This window comes from Carettochelys insculpta, chromosome 24 (assembly GCF_033958435.1).
Source record: "Carettochelys insculpta isolate YL-2023 chromosome 24, ASM3395843v1, whole genome shotgun sequence".
Taxonomy (NCBI): Eukaryota; Metazoa; Chordata; order Testudines; family Carettochelyidae; genus Carettochelys; species Carettochelys insculpta.
Genome location: NC_134160.1, coordinates 8,084,786 through 8,106,498, shown reverse-complemented (window position 1 = coordinate 8,106,498; position 21,713 = coordinate 8,084,786). Strand labels below are relative to the sequence as shown.

Below are 21,713 nucleotides of genomic sequence, written 5' to 3'. Positions count from 1 at the left end.
AGCCCAGGTGTACCTCTCTCCCCATCCTGCCTGCCGGTCTGATGCTAATTTCACTGGGCATGGGTAGATGTCCTCCTAGTGCCCTGCTTAGCAACTTGCTCTGGGCCTGATCCACCACTCGTTGAATTTAGTGGAAGGATTCCTACTGATTTAAAGGGGCTTTGGATCAGGCCCCTCACTCCCTCCTGGTCGTTAGTCCTTGTACTAACCGTTGTTATTGGAGTCCAGGCATTTCCCTTTCCTTCTGAACTGCTTGCGCTCATCATCTCTCATTTTCCTCTCTGCTCCCTGTACAGAAGGTTAGGCAGTTATTAGAACGAACTGTAGTTTAACTATAGCATTAGCAAAAAAGCAGTCCAGTAGCACTTTAAAGACTACCAAAATAATTTATTAGGTGATGAGCTTTCATGGGACAGACCCACTTCTTCAGATCATAGCCATACCAGAACAGACTCCACTGAGCAGTTCTCCACTTTACACCAAACGTCCTGGGGAAACTGAGGCCCGGTGAGGCTAAGAGACTTACCCAAGACCAAAAGGGTGAATCTGTGGCAGAGCTGGGATAAGCTCTGAGGTGACTGGACTCAGACCATGCCTTACTTTTGCCTTTTAATATGCTAATGAGATTGAGCTAAATCCCCTGCTGGTGCACGTTCACTGAGGTCAGTGGAAATTGTGCCTCAGCAGAGAATCTGGCCCCTTGTCATTGGTTTTATTGGACACCTGTCTCTTAAATGGGGATAAACAAAAGGCCACCGACCCTGTCAGTCTCCATGCCTATTGATGTGACAGCTGTACAGGCACAGAAACAAGGTGCTGTTCATGATGACACAAGGTTTGAAAAGGTCCAGTAGGAGCCTTTTAGGTACAGCCATACAGGTCAGACCAAAGTTCCATCCAGCCCAGTGTCCTGTCTCCTGACTGTGACCAAGGCCAGGTGCCCCAGAGGGAATGAGCAGAACAGATAATCACAGCTGGATTGCTCAATCCCCCTGCGCAAGTCCCATCCCCACTGCACCCCCTCAGATAAGCCTCTGCCCTGCCACTTCCTGCGCCACTCTGCCTCCTTTCTGTCCCCACTTCTTTCCACCCACTCCCACAACTTTTCTCTATGGGTGCTCCAGCCCTGGAGCTCCCACAGAGTTGGCACTTAATGCAGGGAATCATCAAGCGATCCATCCTCTATCACCCATTCCCAGCTTCTGGCAAAGAGAGGCTGCCGCCCATCCTGGGTGATAGTCATTGACTGACCTGCCCTCCATGAACTTAGCTAGCTCTTTTCTGAACCCTGTTATAGTCCTGGCCTTCACAGCACCCTCTGGCAAGGAGTTCCACAGGTTGTGGACCATGTGTTGTAGGAAGAAATACTTCCCTTTTGTTTTAAACCTGTAGCCGATTAATTTCATTTGGTGACCCCACAGTTCTTGTATTATAAGAAGGAGTAAATTGTGCTTCCTCATTTAACTGTCTCCACACCAGTCATGATTTTATACCCTCCATCACTGCAGTTTTCAAACTGTAGATTGGGACCCTGATGTGTGTCACTACCCTGAAAGGGGTAGCCAGAGCTGGGCATTAGACTTTATGGGGCCTGGGGCCAAAGCACAAGGGCTGTGACTCTGCACCCGTCCCACTCCTCCAGCCCAAGGCACTGGGACTTAAGGTTTGGTTTTGACCCACTCCGCAGCCAGGGTTGGCAGGGGTGGCAGGCTCAAGCTTTGCTTCCCACTCCTGGGGAAGGTGTAATAATTTTTGTTGTCAGAAGTGGGTCACAGTGCAATGACGCTTGAGAGTCCCTGGCTCTATCATGTCCCCCTTGAGGTGTTTCTTTTCCAAGCTGAAAAGTCCCAATCTTATTAACCTCTCCTCAGGCAGAAGCTATTCTATATCCCTCATCAGTTTTATTTGCCTTTTAATAATGATAATACCACCCACCCCATTGTTTGTACATTGCACTATTCACCTGCAGATCTCAAAGCAATTTACAAAGGGAGAAAAGTATCATTTTTACAGATGGCGAAACCAAATCACAGACAGAGGAAGGACTTGCCCAGCATCATCTTGGAGGCCACTAGCAGAACAGGGACTAGAACTCAGACCTGCTACATTCCAGCCTTGTAGTGCACGTGTGTCATCCTCTAAGCCACAGTGCCTCCCTGTTGAGTTAATGCTGACTGCCTATCTACCTATCACCCTGGTAACTGAGCACCTGACCAGACACGTAATCTGTTTTAGATCAGAAGGTTCTGTGGCAACCGGATGACTCTAAGGATACGTCTACACTAGCCAAAAACTTGGAAATGGCCATGCAAATGGCCATTTCGAAGTTTACTAATGAAGCGCTGAAATATATATTCAGCACCTCATTAGCAGGCGGGCGGCCGCGGCACTTTGAAATTGACGTGGCTTGCTGCCACGTGGCTCCTTTTCGAAAGGACCCCAGCAACTTCGAAGTCTCCTTATTCCTATTTGCTCATAGGAATAAGGGGATTCTAAAGTAGCCGGGGTCCTTTTGAAAAGGAGCCCTGTCTGGATGAGCCGCACGGCGACGAGCCACGTCAATTTCGAAGTGCCACGGCCACCCGCATTCTAATGAGGCGCTGAACATATATTTCAGCGCTTCATTAGTAAACTTCGAAATGGCCATTTGCATGGCCATTTCGAAGTTTTTGGCTAGTGTAGACATGGCCTAAGAGCATAAAATTTGATCAGCTGAAAGGGGACTATTAAAATTACTTAAATCTTTTTAATTAACCTATCATTAACTTCACTGACTAATTAACACTTAGGATACCGGAAGCCCTTCTTAAAAAGATTCCACTTCCCAAGGGGCAGGGACTCCGAGTCAATAGCCTGGACACTGCCCAGAGGCCCTTCATGAAAGCAAGACCAGACCAAATTTAGCCTTTCTGATATTTCTAAAGCTAAGAAAAAGCCACCCCCTTTACAGTGGAAAATACTGGCTAAACATCAGGAAAAGCCTTCGCAGACTGAGAGCTACCAGACTGCAAATCAGCCACTCAAGTGAAAGGAGTGTGAAAAGCTTGAGTTTTAATATTTTATAGGACTAGAGGATAAGTTGCAGGGCAGAATGGATGGATTAAGCCAGGGATGGACAGGATGATCCAATAGGTCTGTCCATCTCTAACTTCTGTCAGCTGAGTGATCCTGCTAATCTGGCTAAATGAGCCTCCTCCCATGGAGATGGCTGAACCTGTCTATTCAATATTGCCGTCCCCTGTGGGTTTGTTCTGGGCCCTCACCACCCTCCAACTCCAGGTCTCTTGTGCTCATTTGGAGCGAGTTATAAAATTCCCTGGAAGCAGTTCTCTGAAGCAAGGGAGATGCTTTACCTTATCGCAGAAGATCTTGATCTGACAGACAGCTCGGTGCACCAGCCGGTTTGTCCCCGGGCCATAGTCGTAGGTGTCGATCTGGAGGTTTAAAGGGACGCCCTTCACTCCTTTCTGGGAGGAGAAGTCTGTGCTCAGGCAATTCACCCCAATAAAAACCTGCAGATAAGAAGGGAGAATGTCACTGCTTGAATGCTAACCTGCAAGCCTGGGATTTTAAGTGACAGAGGGAAGGACGTAATCAAAGGCAATTGACCCTGATGAGATTGATCTGTCCAGCCTGCCCAATTTTCATCCAGCATGTATCCAGACACGCTTTGACAATCTCAAGATAGCAGATTCTCTGCTGCACTGCACCACATTCCTGCAGTCATTTACACCTGCCAGGAGGGAGTGTAACACTACCAGTCCAATTCAGTCCTGCCTGATGCCTAACTATGCACTGGTGTAAATGGCTGCATCAGGTGTGGGATGATGGGGAATTTGGCCCATAGGCTGTACTCGCTATATGCCCATCATGACCACGTACTGCCTCTGTGCTACGGCAAAGCCATTTCCCTTCCTCGTGTCTTCCCATCTGCACTTTCCAGACACTGGCTAAATCAGCCTCCTTCCATGGAGATGGCTGAAACTGTCTATTTATTGCCCTTTTCTTTTAATAAACAAAGGGAGAGGAGTACAATTTTACTGATAGGGAAACTGAGGCACAGACAAGGGAAGCAACTTGAAGGCCAGTAGCAGAGAAGGGAATAGAACCTACATCCCCCACTCCCCACACAGTACAGTCCACTTTGGTTTGGCTAGTTTTGATGCTCAGCAACCTGTTACTCCCAGCCCTGCTAAAGGCCTCATGAAGCACTATTAAGTCAATAGAAACACTCCCGTCCCCATCAGCAGGCCATAGATCAGGCCCCATGTTTGCTGCGAATGTTCTCTCAGAGATTTCAATAGTGCGAGGATGCTGCCTGGCTGACTCAGGCATGCCCCTTTCTTACACACAGACAGGAGCCCGTTGCAGAGGCAAGGTAGCTCACCAAGGCATCACAACAGGGCTTCCTTTGGCCTGAATGCTGGACCAGTCTGTACAGTGTACACCACTGAACCAAACTCTAATCCCTGTTTGTGATGGAAACCACTGCACGCCTGCCACCCCCAGCATCCCTACTTCCAGCACCTACAGTCCTTGTTGTTACTTAAATAACTAACTCACCTGGGTATCACTGTCTGAAAAAAGCCACCTCCAGTGGGAAAGGTGAAGGGAAAGCTGAGCTTATACATACAGCCTTAGTTCTACCTCTAAAACAGTGTTCCCTGTAAGCTCAGCACTAGGTCAGCCACCCAGCAGAAATTCAGCTGTCAGCCTGCTGATTAGTAGAGAGCCCCCAGCACTTACAGCTGGCAACATGTGTTTTTATTTGTGGTACACATCCACACAGCACACATAAAATTTATTCCGCACATGCATGGGGGAAGAAAATTAGAGGGAACCGTGCTTCAAAACCACAAAGTCATCCAGATAACCTGGGTATTTTCCTTGTAGCTTTTGAAGACAGATACTGGGACCAGTTCCTCAACTGTTATAAATCAGCACAACTTACTGAGCCCTGTGCTGAGGATTTGACCCCCTTGTATTCTGAAATCAGGTCTTGCCAGGTCTTATAGACCCAAAAGAAGCCATTTATCTGTTGTATTAGCTTAGCGTGGATAAAAAGAGGAATTATGAATGACAATTTGCATAAGAAATACAACAGCCAGTCCCATCTAGCTGGCCTCTCTTGGCAGCTCCCAGACTTTTCAGCTCTCTGAAGTCGTACGCAGCCCCAGGCCAGCGTGCGGACAAAGTTTCTGGTAACAGCTAAATTGTATTTGGCTGAGGTGCCCTCCCCAACCCCCCCAGGCCTGCTGCATACCTGGCATATTTCCATTTTTGACAAGTGCACCTTACAGACATTTGTTAACGTCCTGGGGTTGTAAAAGAGGAAGATCACCTTTGAGCTGCAAGCCGGGCTCTGCTGTGATCCGAGAGCAAACCAGAGTTTTCGCAAGCGGCTAATTTAAGAAGCCCAGTTTGATTTTTCTTTTGGTCCTGTTTTATCCGGCTCGTTTGTTGGTTGACACTTCTTTCACCTTCCCATTAAAACTGGTAACAAAGTATTAATGAAGAGCTGGTCTGAGCAGATGTATGGGAGACCAGAACTTTCCAGGGTATGTTTAAGTAATACAAGAGGATTTTATAGATTTTTTAGGCCAGAAACGAACTGTTGCAAGTATTCAGCTGATCACCTGCACAAAACAGGCCAGGGAAGTCAATCTGGCTATTCCTGTACCAGTCTGAAGAAGGATTCTTGTTCCTTTATTTTTTTTGGGGGGGTGTGTGGAGAATGGCAGGGGTCTTTCCTTTCCTCGCCCCCCACATGCTTTGCCTATGTGCCTGGCCCTGATCTCTGCTGAAAGAGGCTTTCTGTTTTCAGACTTAAACACCCATCCACACTAGAAAAATGAACCTGTAAGTGGAAGTTTTATTAGCTAATGTTGATGCACAAGCACACAGAAAAGAGGTGTTTCTCCCCTACTATCCTCATAAATAAACAGGGTCAGGGAAAAGAGATAATTTTGGATTGGAAACTTTGTGTGTCTTTCAACTGCAGGGGAAAGAGGACGAGCGTGACTGTAACTGCTTCGGAACAAGCCTCTCCTTTCCCCAACATGACTAGTTCATACCTTTGCTTCTTCGTTGGCGTTCCACACGAAGGACAAAGCATTGTATGCCATCTCCTCAAGGTGCTGCACCGTGTTGAAGTTTTCTTTGCAGTCAGCTGAAATGCACCAAACAAGAACTTCACTCTTTGACTGCAAAACTAGAGCCACCTCCGGGGCCACCCTGAGTTTTTTAGTCAGATACGCAATTCTACACACGCATGCGAGAATGTACCCTTTCTGGGGTCTGACTCTGCATGTACGCTGCCTGGGAGGTCCCGCTGGCTGAAAGACATCCATGTGTGCTACAACAGGATGCCTTCAATGTTCATGTTCAGGGGCAGGCAGAATTGTCCTATGGCCACAGCCAGTCTTGGGGTACACAATGCATGAATTGCATAACTGGGCGAGATGCCACGCCATTGCATTGCATGTGTTTTCCAGTCTAAAACAGCTGTTCCCCAAAGACTTCAGAGCAGTGATTCAACTTCCCCACACAGGATACAGGTGTTTCATTCTCTATACAGTTGGATCAGCTCAGGTGCACAGAGCCTAAGGGACAGGCCACAGGAAAGTTGTGAGTGGCTGAACCTATCATTTATACCTGTGAAAACTGACTGCAGACCTCTGCGAGATCAGCTTTATACACAACGACGACAAAAATCTGACTTAGCAGCAGGACCCTGACTGAACTCCCAGGGCTAGATTCCCTGGCCTACTTGGCTCCTTTTGTACTGCCTGAGGGTGCAATGGGAGTGGTGACGCTGCAATAGCTCTGCTGCAGAGACCACCAGCTTGGAAAAGACTACAACAGATGCGGAGCAAGCATAGCAAGCTCATGGACACACCCCTCTATAGCCCATAGTACAGCTGATGTTCTGAAGGTCCCACTCAAGGTGGGAGAGGGTAGTGGTTGGAGTACAATGTGTTCTGACTATCCGCCTGCCAAGGAATGGTCCCTTAGGAACTCTTCTCTGCTGGCATAATTTAGAGCAGCCACCTAGGCTGTTCAAACCTTCCCTCGGGTCAGTGCAAGAGCAGAGTAGCACGGAGCCACAGCCTGGTGCTCAAAAGCCCCCACCTTGCTTGGCTGCACTCAGTGGAAACAATAAAGCAAAAAATCTGGCCACTGACTATCTACTCTGGCCACTAGGCCATGTTTTGAATGGACAACGCACTTGTCAGGTTAAATTCAATGCATCCCAGACTTACACAATTCAACAGGAACAGGGTAAGGCTTTCAAAACTGTCTAAATAACATAGGTGTTCACTTGTTGACTTGGCTCCTACCTGGCCATGTTTGTTTGGAAAATGGAATTTAAGTTCCTATGTCATTTAGATGCTTTTGAAATTTTCAACCGAATTCTTTAAAAAGTACTCAGGCAGACAGGCATTGGAGCCAGGAGCTCATTCTGCAGCTTCTAACAAAGCCTGGAGAGAAAAGGGTTTTCCACAGAGTGAAAATTTCACTGATTTCAAAAATGTACCTCTCCCTAAGCAGGATGAGAAGGCAAAAATCTTGAAATGTTTGTCACCTGAAAAGCTGGAGGAAAACAAAGTCAAAACTTAAAAAAAAAATGTGGTTTAGGTTGATCCAAAAATCTGAGCATTTAAAAAAGGAATCTAATTAGCTTAGATTTTGAAACAAAAGGTTGTTTCAAATGGATAAAATGGAATTTTCCATTTAGGATTGTGTCAAAATGACCCACTGACAATTTTGAAAATTTTCTTTCTCCAAAAACTGTCCAAATTAATAAATTTATCCAAGCTGATCCTTTCCCACTTTTGCCAAATTGGTATTTTTCACCAAAAAAATTTGGTCAAAAAAAAAAAAAATCCCTGTTCGGCTCTGTTTCCTAACTCCCCAAGGCCAGACCATGTAGCAGAAGTTGCACTATTGTGTAACGAAAATGGCCAGGAACTTATGGTAACAATAGGTGAGAGCATCTATATATTCGATGTTCACCACAGAGAAAGCCCCACTGCGTACCAACGTCAATGACTCTCTGCTTCGCTGTAGGCTGACGCGAGTGCCAGTGCTTCCAGAACTTCAGCTGCTCCATGGGATTCTTTTCATTGTCAAAAACAACCATCACAGTGCTCTGAAAAACAAGCAGAATAGCCCCAACATTAGTATATACCGTGTGTTAGCTATATTTAGCGCTGGGGTAGCCCTTTTCTTCCACAGGCCTCAGTGCACTTGGCAAAAAACAAATTGTACTCTTCTCCCCATTTTACTGCTGTGGAAACTGAGGCCCAAGCAGGGAAAGGACTTGGCCAAGGTCACATGGTGAGTCAGTGGCAAAGCTGGGGATCAAGCTCTTCTGACATCCAGCTACAGGCTCTAATCACAAAATCATCCTGTCTCCTCATCAGCCATTGATGTGGTGTGCTGTAGAGTCCTATCCCCATTGTTAATGCATGCATGGGGCTGGGATGGCCTAAGGGTTAAGATATTTACAAGGCCATTCATTGCTACTATTGCTCTGCACTCAGCTGGAATGTTTCCATGGAGAACCTTCCAGCACGTCATGCACATTTCTTGGTGCTCTGTCCCATCACTGCCGGAGGAGGGGACACACCTTCTAACCAAGGAGACTCTGGAACATCAGGTCCAGCTTCACCAGAATTGCCATTCTGTCCTATCCACGTGAGCCATCGGGCTGTGTTATGGATATGGAGATCGGCTTATATATAAAGAACCAAATGCATCCCTGTGCCTGGGGGTGCAATTTCTACTTCCCCTTTCAAGTGCTACAAGGAGCGTCTTAGCACAGATTAGAGTACCCCGGTGGCTGTTCTAACTTGCTGTAAAGGCCATAATGGGCCATCGTGGAGAAACAGGATTTCCAGTGTGCAGGTCTGCTTTGGCTGTGGTCTCTGTCCCGTCCAGCCTCCCCTGGAAAGCCCCGCTGCCCCCAGGTTCTTTTGGCTTCATGCCAGGAAGAGAGGTCCTCTACTTGGGGGAGTATCCCTCTGAGGAAGGGGAGCTAGCTAACTCTGCATGGCCTGTCCTGTGCTTCAAATGAGATGGTGTAAAGGGCCCACACGCCCCTGATGATCAAGACCCAACTGCTTGGCCGTTCTGCTGAGAATGCCAGCACAGTGGCCAAGTCATTAATTGGAGCTCTCGCTTTAGGGTGGGGACATACTAGAAACCAGGCTGAGACCATCTATCCCCCACCAAACACATACACAGGTTCCCAGACAGCCATCATGGGATTGTCTCTTGGGTACCTCCCACCCGAGTGACAGAGGAAAAGTCTATGGTTTCCAGGTGCTGGGTAAGACGGTGTCTGCTGACATGCCATGCTCTCTCCAGCCTATTCATCTCCTCAAGCCAACATGAGCAACAAAGCCCATCTCTCTCGCTGGATGTCCATTTATAGCGTCTGTCAGCAGGACAGCCAGTGTGCCTCTTACCTTCACTTTATTGGAGGACAAGTGTAAACATTTGCCGTCTCCGGCTGTCCTCAGGGTGATGGGGTAGAACTGTCCTTTGTTGAGGTAGGCCATGGGCGAGTCCCCAGACTTGATGTGAATGGCTTTGGGGGATCCCAGGGTGTATTCAAAGTCACTTCTGTGGAACACAGGAAGAATGAGGAATAACCAGCCAATACCACTGCAGTCTGTACTCTACCAAGAAAGCCACCATAGCCTCCTGAAGAGGTGCTAAGTTCCACTGTTACCAGATGGAAACACACACAATCGTCTCTTCTCCACTCTCCTCACCTACCTTACCCCATTACCACAGTGCCTCACAACTTTTCATGCATTTAACCTCACAATGCCCCCAGGAAGCAGCATTTGGGCAGAGGCTTGAAGTCAGGATCTGAAACAGTGTTTTAACCACTGCACCATACTGCCTCCAAACTTCGTGCTGACAGCATAGGAATCCCCATATGTTCCTGTAACTGGTACATTGCTGTGCGGTGGGAACCGATTTACTGCAGGACAGATAGTGCTTCCATGCCTTCCCAGAATAAACACTGATCATGACAGGATGAAGGCTTTCTGAATGCCTGAAGTCAGGCCCCCCGGTATCCTTGTGGGATGATGACTAGCAGTCTGATGGCCAGAGGTGCTGCACACCAGGGTTCCCTTTAATTTTTGTCATCCATGGGTGGATTAAAATTTGTTGTGTGCACAGAGGCATGTGTGGATGTGCACCACTGACAAAAATCACATGGGGGCGCTCTGCTAATCAGCTGGGTGGCACCTGAATTTCTCTTAGGCAGCTGCCTAGGCATTCAGCTGACAGGGAACACAGCTGCATACCAGCAGCTACAACTCCATTGAACAAGAGACATAAATGGTCAGAACTGGGGCCAGAACCCAAGCCTACTACCTCCTGCAGTAAATGTATCCAAGTCTCTGCTGCCACCTGAGACTTGGTTTATACAATGCTGAGACTGGCTGACAGTTGACAGTGACCAAAACTTATATTTTAGGTGCTCAGGTTTTTTTTTTTTTTTACTTTCAGCTTCATGCCCTCCACTAGCAACACTGAAACCCATTCTGAATGCATCTCTTAATTAGCAAAGGGTTACTCTCTGTAGGAGCATCTGGATACTGCACTAATGCAAATAAATTAAATGCCGGGTCTCCAGCAAACCTCTCGCCTATTGAGTGAGCTGTTGTCTGAGAAACAGCAACACATCAACAGTGACATTCATTCACCTTCTGCGATCTAGTCCCATGTTTAAGACTGTGCACAGAACAGGAGAGATCCATCTGTGGGAGGGCAGGAAACATCCCTGATGGATATTAAATTTCCTTATGCCTTCAAAAGACAAGGTGATGGCAACAATTCAGTCTTCTGCTAAATGAAAGCAAGGACCCAAAATACTAGATGAAGAGGGATGCAGAAATTTCACTTGTGTGGCTTGTTCTCTGGGTTCTTTCTGTCATTTGTCCCAAGACCTGGGCCTCTTTCCAGGCAGCTGACAGAGACCATATTTCAGCCCCAGAAGCTATTGGTGCAGAAAGTCCCAGAAGCAAGGGAAAGGATGCAGAATCTGAAGCAGCAAGAATGGCTACAGCAGTGAAGGGTAAGAGGGACATGTTTGTCAGAGCCAGCAGTGGATTCAGACACCAGCTGTTCCTGCACTCACTTATACCCGTGACCGTAACCACCATTGAACCAGGAGCCTCTGGAGCTGCAGTCTGCAGCATATCCATATCTTCTTTGGATTGGCTGAAAGGGACTTTTAACCTCAACCCACCAGTGTAACCCCCTTGATGTCAGTGGCTTATTCCTGATTTACACCAACATAAGTGAGAGGCGGATCGGCCTTCTGGAATCCTGAATGCATACGGTCTCAACCTAAGAACCCAGCAGGGACACTGTGCAGTGGACAAATGGCCCTTGGCTGGCTGCAATTGCAGGGGAAGGATCTCTGCCGGTAAGTGAGGTACAAGCTGAATTGGGGGTTGTCTGAGCTGCGTGGGGAAGCCTTCCCCAGCATCCTCCGCCCTCATGCTCCAGCGGGATTGGGGCCAGACATCACTTGGCTGCTCTATCTGTAGCAAAATTAACAGCATGGAGCCCGGAGTCTGGCCTTGCTGAGCTGTAAGCTCACAACAGCAGGTTCTCTTGCCTTTGCCAGCACACCAGGTTTCCAGGTGGAGACTGGGAGTGGGGAAAGGTGCTTTTCTGGGAAGGTGGGTTTGGATGTAAGGCTTTGGTCTAGGCCCTTTTCATACAAGTAAGCTCTCAAGCCCTAACCACTAAGAGCCCATCGCTTACACAAACTCTGAAATTCACCCTTCTGTTGGGAAAAAGGCAGAGCGCTCCTCCTCCACACATTATGGCAGAGGGGCTGAGGGATTTGCTGGCCACTGGGCAAAGTGGAAGAGGCAGGGCCTCGGGCAGAAGAGGCGGGGCTGAGGGCAGCCAGCCCTTAGCACCACCCAGCCTGTGCTGTGAATCCTCCCAGCCTTCAGAGGTGCCCTAAGCACATGGTGCAGTACTCCAGCAGTGATTTAAAGGGCCTGGGGCTCTGGTTGCTGCAGCTCCAGGAACCCTTGGCCCTTTTGAATAACTGGGCCCTGTGACAGCTTCCTCCCTTTGGCAATCCCCTACCCCTGGTCAGTGGGCCTAAGCCCCTACACCAAGGACTTTATTCCAGATTGGCTCACCCTTGTGAAAATATTATTTGTATAAGTCTGCCAAGGTCAGTGCCCACCCAGACTCGCAGCCTGGCAAATGAGAATAGGGGATGTGAATGCTGCCAGGTGACCTGGAAACCAGGGGACAGGTGAGAGTAAAGGATTGTGCATTACCTCTTAGTACCATCAGTGGGGTAACCCTCAGAGCACGGCTGGTCCAGCTGGGATTTGAGGATATCGCCAAAGAGCAGCGACTATAGGGAAAATCAAACTAGAATGACCAAACATGGGATTTTTCCCCTTCCACTTTCCCCCCACTGCACCAGAGATTAACACTAGCAACTACAAACATGGCAGGCAGCCAGTCCTGGAACCTGAAGACTTGAACCATCTTCCCGAAGTCAATGCAAAGACTGTTCATTCAATGAGAGTTGGGTGAGGCCTCTAATGTCAGCCTTCCTTAGGCTCCAGTAGATCAGTACTGCATGATCAGACCCAGAATTAGACACACTCAGGGCATTCCTTACCCATATGCAGAACATGCAGCTGTGTTGGGCACTTGGAAATTTGGGGCACCCCTGGGTCTTAATATCCATCCCCCTCCCCCGCCTCTTCCTTCCCCTGTTCAGTGGCTCTGCTTCTGGGGAGGATCTAGTTAACAGTGACAAACCCTGCCAGACCTCTTAGCAGAGCACGGAGCCTGTGGAAGAGCCATTCAAGTGGCAATGAAGCCATTTAAACAGCCATGTGCCAATCCCTGTCAAATTCTGAATTTACTGTGTTAATCTATAGAACGTTAGTTTAAACTATTTCATTAATTAGCGTGTTGCTGAGGATTATAAAAATCACACTTCTTAAAAAACAACAACAACCACCTCCCATCTGGAATAGGCACATCAATTTAATAGTACTGCAAAGGGCCCTTTAAACCCTAAGGACAGCCTCGGAGACACTGCACAGAACTCCACCTCTCAGCTGGGGATATTTCCAATTTAGGCAAGCCAGGTTGGCTCCAATGAGCTCCAGGATACATCAACACTACCTGCTTAGGGGTGGTCTTCTGGGGTTTGATTTTGCGTGCCTGGGGGGGCAGGGGACACGTGAAATCAAACTCTCAGGGGTTGGCAGTCGACCCCTTTACTCCTCAATCTCATGACAGTTAGGGATGTAGATGGGAGAGTTTGACCTTCCTCAGTGAGAACAGCCAGGTAAGTCAATCCTAGAAAAGTCGATTCCAGCTATGCAATTGCCAAAGCTGGAACTGTGTATCTACAATTGACTGTATAATCTAGTGTAGACCTGCCTTCAGTTTGCGCTTTTCCCGGCCAGGAGGACATAACACTTCCTGCTGTGTCAGCTGCAGAGGGTGGAACATTTTTGGACAGATCCCGAGTCACGCTACTGACGAAGGGTCGGGGCGACTTCAGCAGAGATGCAAATGGTGGGGTGTGGGCAACATGAGGGGAAGTTGCTAGGGAGATGGGTGTGAGCACTTACACAATGTGGCTTGCTCAGATCAGGCCTTTCTGCACCATGAGTAACGTACACACCCTGGGTGGAAGGGTGTAACAGGGCAAACAGACAGATGGAAGATTAAGAAGCCCCTTCACCCATTCATCTTATCACACCCGCACACCTGCCTGGATGTCGCTCCACACCCCTCAGTGTGTCAATCACACTTGTTTCATACAATCCTTGCACGCCAACGCTGTGCATATCACATTCCTGCATACATGAGGGCTTACTCCACCCATTTAAATCACTGCTGCATTTGACCCTCGGACTTCACTGGGCTCCATATCCACTTACATCAGGTCTAAGTTTGGCCCTTGGCCTAAACTAGAACCACTTCCCACCCAACTGCATGGGACTTATTCTATATGGATGCATATTGCAACTCATTGGCAAACTGCCTCAGTTGATCTCAAAGAGCTTCACAGAGGAGATTAGAATCTCCATTTTGCAGAAGGGGAAACTGAGGCCTGGAGCAGGAACAGTGGTGTTAGAACCTAGGGTGCTGCGCCAACCAATGGCTTGATGTAGTTTCCATCAGATACAAGATTTATCGGTGTGCCCCAATGGTTCTCTGCACCCTACTATATGAACAGTTTCAATGCTACTGGGTCACCCTGGCCTGCCAATGGTGGGGGAAGAGGGGAGGAAGGGAACAAGGGCCCCAGGGCCTGGTCATTCAAAAACACCCAGGTCTCCTGGCTGCCACCACTACTACTGCAGCCATGACAGCAGCAGGTGCCCTGGGCCTTTTAAATCACCACCAAAGCCCCAGGCAGTGCTGAGGGCTGGCAGGGTGGAGAGACCGCATAGTCTGGATGGCACAGAGCATTGACTGCTCAGTTCTGTCCCTTTCACCTGAGGCTCCACCCCTGCCACCCAAAGTCCCACCCCTTTCAAGAGCCCAGAGCCAGTCCCCACCTTGCCCAGTGGCCCAGCAAGTCTGTCAGCTCCCCTGAGGTCACCCAAAAGACCAGTGGCACAGCCAGAACTAGGAGCCAGCTCTCATGAGTCCCATTCTAGGATGCTAGCCACGAGGCCCCACTGCCAGCACGTAACCCACAACAGCTCCTGACCTCCTGTGGGTCATCTTTGAAAGTGCTGTCTGGCTGCCATCTCTGCTGCGGTGGCACCACGTGGACGGTCTCGAAGAGGGAACTCAGCGAGCTGTTGTCATACATGTCCCCTGAGGTGATGGTGTAGCTTTCGGGGGGATGCTCCAGCTTGCTGGTGCTCGGGAGGAGGGCAGCCGGCTTGTGGGGCACAGGGACACCCTCTAGACTCAAGCCATTCTTCTTGTGCAGGTCGGAATATTCTTGGGTCCCGGAAACGTTTTCAGCCAGAAACTTCATGAGGTGGGCAGAGCCCTCGAAGGACGAGATCTCGGGGTCATACTCCATTCCATGGCAGCTCCTAGGAAGAAAGGATCCCATCAGAAATGGAGGCAGGAGTCACTGGGCCATGGGCTCACAGAGCCAGCTGAGGCAACAAAGAACTACAGGCCAGATGGAGCAGCATGAGGTCTGCTGGGGGAGCAGACATTCGGAATCCCAGCACAGCCAGCCCTTACAGAATGAAAACAGGCGATGTCCTTGCCTCATCCTTTGCCTGTAGCTGCAGCTCGAGAGCCCAGATGACAAAAATATATTTGGGAAGAATCTCAGCCTACGAGCCACTATCACTCATCCAAGGCAGAAGCGAAAGAAGTGTCACCCAGGGGCTCCATTTATTTGATTAGCGACCCTTATTTACAAATCCCACTCAACAAGAACGCTGGCAGTTCTAACCAAGTTTGGGTCACCTTGCTGGGCCCAGATCCTGCAAAGTCCCTCCTCAATTCCCAATGGCATAAGAGGCCGGTGGAGGTGCTCAACACCTTGCAGGATCACCGAGGGTTTGTAAGGCAGCGGACAAGCTGTTAGCAGCACTAACTGGTACTTAGGGACAGGTCTGGTTTGCAGAATCAGGATTTTAGTTCAGCTCCTCTCTGCTTGGGACATTAAATAATAACAGGAGGTCATCAAGTCCAGCCCAAGACAAAGAAATGGTCATATTGCCGGTGTGCGATCAAGAGAAAGGCTTAAAAATCAGTTCTTAAAAATTGTGGTTTTATTGGATTTCTGGGTTTTGAGCCTTGCGTAATCAGGTGCTTCTCTGCAAACACCAGGGTTAGAAACCTACTTAATGTTTTTTAAAAAAGTGGTGATTCTCACACATATTCACATGACTCCAGGAGCCAGGGATTTGAGAAAGCATGTTTAGATTCGGGAAAAAAATCATAAGAGCTGGCAACACTGTGGGGGCAAGAGGGACAAAGCCTGGGCGTAAAACAAAGCTGAAAATTCCAAAGTATGATTGTCCAAAAAAAGAAGATTTTTTCCTTGCAGAAGAATAAAATGCAGCCATCCCAGGCTACCTAGCCAAAAGTACTTCACAGACAGAATTTGTCCTCTGGGCCACACTCTGGTACTGCCAGGCCTGCAGCCCCAGCCTAGCTGGTGGTGATAATTCACCACTACTAGACACAGCCCCATGTTAGCCACCCACTCTCCTCTGGGAAGCAGTGTTCCCTGTAAGCTGAGCGCTTGGGCAGCCACCCAGGAGAGATTCAGGTGCCACCCAGCTAATTAGCTGAATATCCACAGTCAGCAGCCTGTGTTCCTACAGGTGGTGCCCATCTGCACGTGCCTTGGAGGGAAATTTATTCCACCCATGGAGGGAAAAATTGGAGCGAACACTGCTTGGCAGCCGTGGCTGTCCCCAAGGAAGTAAAGCATTAGCAGCAGTTCCTACCCGCCTTGCTTCAGCAGCTTCCATTTTAGGGATCCACTGACAAGTGGCTCCTCAGAACTGTTTAGATTACGTCCATGTTTGGAGCATCAATAATTGACCCTGCAAACTAACTATTCCCCTAGCTCTTGTGCTTGTGAGGGGAGGGGAGCGTAACTGTAACCCCAGAGGCATTGAGACCGCTGGCAAGGCAGAGCGAAGTCTCTGTTCTACAGCCTTGGCTGAGAGCCAGGTGGCTTTTAGCTCATGCTGTAAATCAGGGTTGTGCAAAGTGGGGGGGCATGAAATTTTGTGAAGGGGAGCGCAGCATGATAGGGTGCAGGGTCTCAGGCTCATCCATCTCAGGAAAAATGTTGAAATCTGTTACTGTTTTTATGGATGTGTATTCACAGTTCTAGACTGATTCATAAAGTTTTTACATTTTACAGACTTGTTTTTTTAACATGTGCCAAAAGGAGGGTTTTTTCCCCTCGGAATATAGCCAACTTTTCCAGGGGTTTGGATTACATTAGACAGGTACTCAGCTGGGCAGGACCTGAAACTCTCCTGGGCAGCTGCCCATGTGCTCAGCTTAGCGAGAACACTGGTCAATAGGTCCATTTTCAAGCAAGTGGTTCAAAAATAGTTAGGCTGACCAGCCTGCCAAGGTACAGAGTCCAGGAAGTGGCCATTATTGTCTCAATTAAGTCTCTAAAAAGCCTTGCAGCCCACAAGGACATGCTGAGCAAGCTGGAAGCAGCTGAAAAGGAAAACTCTTTATCAATTCAGTGAGTCCATGATTCCCTGCCAGTGACAGACCAATAACTCCTCTGCCCTGGCCGATTGTCAAAAGGGCGCCCTAATGAACAGATCCTCGGTTTGTAAAATCAAACTTGTTCCATTAAATTCAATGGGGATAGACCCCTTGTGGTGTAAATTAGTATAGCAACATGGAATTGAGTGGGGTAAATCCCCTGCTAGTGTGAAGCCACAGAGATCTATTTATGCAAACGGAGAACCAGGTGGAAAGAATTTTTAAGGGGTCTCTCTGTGAATAGCCTCCCTGTGCTCTGAAGTCTGTTTTAGGCAGCTAACAGATCCATCATGCAGCAGACAGCTAGAGAGAGCTGGGCTTGGGCTAACCTTTTTCCGAGTTCACTGCGTCCCATCATACTAGGTGGAAGGACCCTCTTCTCCTTTGGGACCTGCGAAAGGACAAAGCAAAGGTTTCCTTATTGCCAAAAATTTGCATATGGAAAGATGAGGAAAAATTAACCCTGGTTATAATAAGCACAGGTGAGCGGCCAAGGCCCTGGATGAAGACTCAGATCAAATTCACTTTGCTCCTTTCTCAAATGCCACGTGACTTGTGCCTCATTTTCCCTTAGCAACTAAGGGAGATGCATAGATCCAGATATTCATAACTGCGAAGTTCTTGGGATTTATCTTCATGGGGAGCCCTGTGAAGTCCCTAAGGGCTTTGTCTACACTGGCACATTCATCATTAAAACTTTTGTCGCTTGGGGGTGAAAAAACACCCTCCCGCACCACAGAAGTTCTAATGATGCAAAGTGCCCATGTGGACAGCACTTCGCTGGCAGGAGTTGCACTCCCAGCGATGAAGCTACCGCCCCTCATAGGAGGCAGGTTTAGTCAGCCGTCAGGAGAGAGCCAGCGATGAAGAGTGGCTACACAGGGCCCATAGCTGAAAATAAATCATTGAGCACAAGTGAAGCTTCCCCTCACAGGCACCGACTTCGTGAGAGCATCGGAGCCGGCGCATGCGTGGAAAAAATTACTGGGTGCTCAGCAACTATCAGCCACAGCTGATCAGGTAACTAGGGCCACCACCAAGCCTCTAACTGGGGCCTTGGGGAGGAGTTTGGGGGAAGCGAGAGAGCAGTGAGCAGCAGGCAGAGGCCTCGGGGAGGTGCCAGAGCTGGGGCTGGAAGAAGTGGTGAGAGTACAGGGCTGGGGGGAGAGGGGCTAAGTGAAAACAAAGCCTCAGGGAGGGGTGGAGCATGGGCGGGGCAATAGAGAAAGGGCGGAGCCTCAGGGTGGGGACAGCACAGGTGGGCCATGGGGAAAGGGGTTGAGTCGTAGGGAGAGGTGGAGCATGGGTGGAACCTCAGAGAAGGGCCAGAGCTGAGGTGTAAGGATTGGGTCCTGAGGGAAGGGGCTGAGGTAAACAGAGCCTCAGGGAGTGGAGGAGCATGGGCGGGGCCTTGAGGAAGGGACGGAACATGGGTGGAGCCTTGGGGAAAGGGGCGGAGCAGAATGGGCCTCGGGGCGGGTGGAATGGGGAGGGCTTTGGGGAAAGGGTGGAGTGGGCAGGGCCTCAGGGCAGAGGTAGGGATGGAACACCCATAGGGAAAACTAAAAGGCAGCACCTATAAGGCTAATGAGGCCGTCCGGTGCCCACTAGGAACGTACCATGTAGTAGTCGTAGAGAAGGCTTAGGGCAGCCACACTGTCATCGTCTCCATTCACTCTCATCATGGCCTTGGTGGCAGCTGTCAGGGGGTTCTCCAGGTAGCTCTTCCAGGCTTCGTCTTCGCTGGTGTAGGAGAATTTCTGGAAGTTCATGCCGTCGTTCTTCAGGAGGCACACTGACCTGAAACTGAGACGGTGAGGTGGGGGGGTCACGGCAAGCACATTTCCCAGGGTGCCTTTAAATGGGCCCAGAATTTCTCTGGCTCATTTAGGAATCCCAGCCCATTCCAGGCCCAGCAGCACCATTTGCAGCTGTGTTTTCCCTGCATTAGGACCATGTCCTCTCCTAACAGGAGCTATGAAGATGAGCCCAGCAGACAGACAGGAACCTTCTGTTGCAGCCATCCTGCCGGCACCATGAACAGATAACTCAGGATACGTCCATGCTACAGGGAAGATTGACCTGGTCAGGGTCGATCTTCTCGAGTTCGATTTCACACACCTGGTAGTTTGATTCTGTGCAACTCTATCTGGGGTTGGCGGTCAACCGCTGTACTCCTCGTTATCATGAGGAATTTCATCATGAGAGTTTCTCCCATCAACCTCCCTCTGTGTGGACGGCGAGGTAAGTCGATTGCTGATAAGTCGATTCTGGCAACACAGTTACCTTAGCTAGAACTGCATAGCTACAATTGACTTAACTCCCTAGTGTAGACCACACCTCAGTCCCAGCAGGGGGATGGCAGCACAATAGAGCACCCTTTGCTACTGCTCTGAAAAGAAGCGGCATACCCTGCAGCTTGCACCTGCTGCCAACTGGCCAGCCCCACTCTGGACACATTCTACAGCTGTGGGAGGGGGCGGCACAGGGGCCAGTTTGCACACAGTTCCTTTAATTCAATGCAAAAGAATAATGTGATGCTGCAAGCTCATGGTCCCCCAATACCCTCCGGTGCTAGTGCTGTGGCAACAGGGGTCCGTGAGGAGGAGAAATGATTTGTGGGAATGCATGCCACATGGCCTGGCAGTATGTATCCAAATCTAAGTCATGATTTCCTTACTTTATCAGCTTTAAACCCAGTTCTAACATATTCTTTTAAAATAATTGTTCAAGTGATCTACAGATTTCCCATTTCAGAGAAGAAATTCCATAGGCCTGATTGTGCTATTTTATCTACACTGAACAGTGCCTGATCTGTTTTCTCCACTTACAATTTCCTCCAGTCTCTAAATTTTGCTTTAGTAGGCTCTCAGGAGACACAACTAGCTTGCTGTGAGAGCACCCGGGCTTTCCTCTTGAAACCGGAGTGCCCTGTCAAATGCCACCTAGCTTATTAGCAAGAGCGCCCACAGCTGGCAGCATGTGTTTCTACTGGTGGTGCACATCCCTTGGTGCACATAATAAAATTTATTCTGCTCATGGATGGAACAAAAATAGAGGGAATATTGCTCGCAACCCATAGTATTATTCAGCAGACGAGAGCCAACAATGTTGTTTTCCCTACAGATTCTGTTGATCATACCTGGGCATGACCACAATCCACCTCCTATGGCATCACCACTACAGCTGGGTGGTACTTTTCAATAAAAGCATTTTTTTATTTAAAAATATTAAACAATTTTAGTCAACAAAATTCCACAGGAAATATTCATTTTCTATTAAATTGGGAATAGGGAGTTGAATAAAACAAGCACCCTTCTCCCCACATTTTTGAAAAAATAGTTTTCAGCCGCTGAGAACTGGCACTTTTTTGACTGCAGGCTTTTCAGCGAAAAACAAGTTTATAGAAAACTCCAGCTGGTTTCTCATTCTGGGCAAAACTTTCTGGGTAAAAAGATATTTCTCAACCAGTGCCAGTCATCACGGGTTTGGCCTCTGTCTGTGGCTCACAGGGCCTTCTGGACTCCATAAGGAGTTCTAGGGTTTAACCTTAAGTGATGGGGTCATTTTCAAACGGGTGTCCAGTTTCATTCTTGTGCTTCATCTGTGCTCACAAGACCTACTATTGCTTATTCCAGTGGTTTTCAACCTCTTCCCCCTCCCCCGCCATTTGCGAACCCTGAAAAAACTACAAATGGGGATTTGGAGCTGTCTGGAACCCAGACATGGTCCACCTCCACACATCACAAGATGAAAACTGCTGGGTTATTCTGCTCGCCCATTACCCACAGGTATAGGTTTAAGGAGATCACTTTCACGGCTCTTTGGGAAACATGGCCATGGAGGAACCAACCCAGCCAAGCAAAAGAGGACCCATAGGCCAACAGGTTGAAGCTGAAATCTATGCCACTGAGATTCTGGGCCTCGCTTTCCCCCAGTGGCGCTGTGGACAAAACAACAAACCAGTGCCCAGTTGCTCCCAGAATAGAACCAGACAGACCCATCCTGGGAGAAGCAGCTGCTTGTTCTGCTCTTGACTCTTGTAACATGCTGGCCTCATGAGTTTCCTATTTTTCCAGCCTCCCGGTATAATGGAGATCCCACATTTGTCCTTCACCTCTTTGGATGGGGCTGATGCTTTAACCTGAGTTTCACTCAGTACGTGAAACTTCACCAGGTGTCTGGTGAGTTTCGTCGACTCTGGCGGTTCTCACGCTGCCCGCCCTCTCCTTCAGTGCCTGTCTCTAAGGAGAGGAGCCTGGGGATGACTCAGATTTCACTGCTGTCAAGCAGAGCTGTTCAGTCCTGTCCGGGCAGGAATCCTTACCCGTCCTCAATCCAGGCTGCTCAAGGAAGAACACTCAGCAGCACAGCCTGCTCTGGGGGCGAGAAGCTTGCAAGCTGCAGAAACGCACACGCAGGAGGAAGACAGAACAGCAACGTGCAGAAGGGGTTAG

The 21,713-nt window shown here is 48.9% G+C and overlaps 1 protein-coding gene across 1 annotated transcript in view; it reads right to left on the bottom strand.

Moving 5' to 3' along the window:
- GRHL3 (grainyhead like transcription factor 3) overlaps nucleotides 1-20,685 on the bottom strand; it is a 36,584-nt gene extending 15,899 nt beyond the window's left edge. Inside the window, exons 1-10 of the mRNA XM_074976239.1 lie at nucleotides 20,669-20,685; nucleotides 18,876-19,062; nucleotides 17,586-17,647; nucleotides 14,750-15,086; nucleotides 12,336-12,415; nucleotides 9,474-9,627; nucleotides 8,041-8,152; nucleotides 6,075-6,169; nucleotides 3,354-3,512; nucleotides 210-288 (exon numbers count right to left, since the gene is read on the bottom strand). Coding sequence (XP_074832340.1) covers nucleotides 210-288; nucleotides 3,354-3,512; nucleotides 6,075-6,169; nucleotides 8,041-8,152; nucleotides 9,474-9,627; nucleotides 12,336-12,415; nucleotides 14,750-15,086; nucleotides 17,586-17,647; nucleotides 18,876-19,062; nucleotides 20,669-20,685 — 1,282 coding nt within the window. The remainder of the gene's footprint in view (nucleotides 1-209; nucleotides 289-3,353; nucleotides 3,513-6,074; nucleotides 6,170-8,040; nucleotides 8,153-9,473; nucleotides 9,628-12,335; nucleotides 12,416-14,749; nucleotides 15,087-17,585; nucleotides 17,648-18,875; nucleotides 19,063-20,668) is intronic.
- Between the last annotated feature and the right edge of the window lie 1,028 nt (nucleotides 20,686-21,713).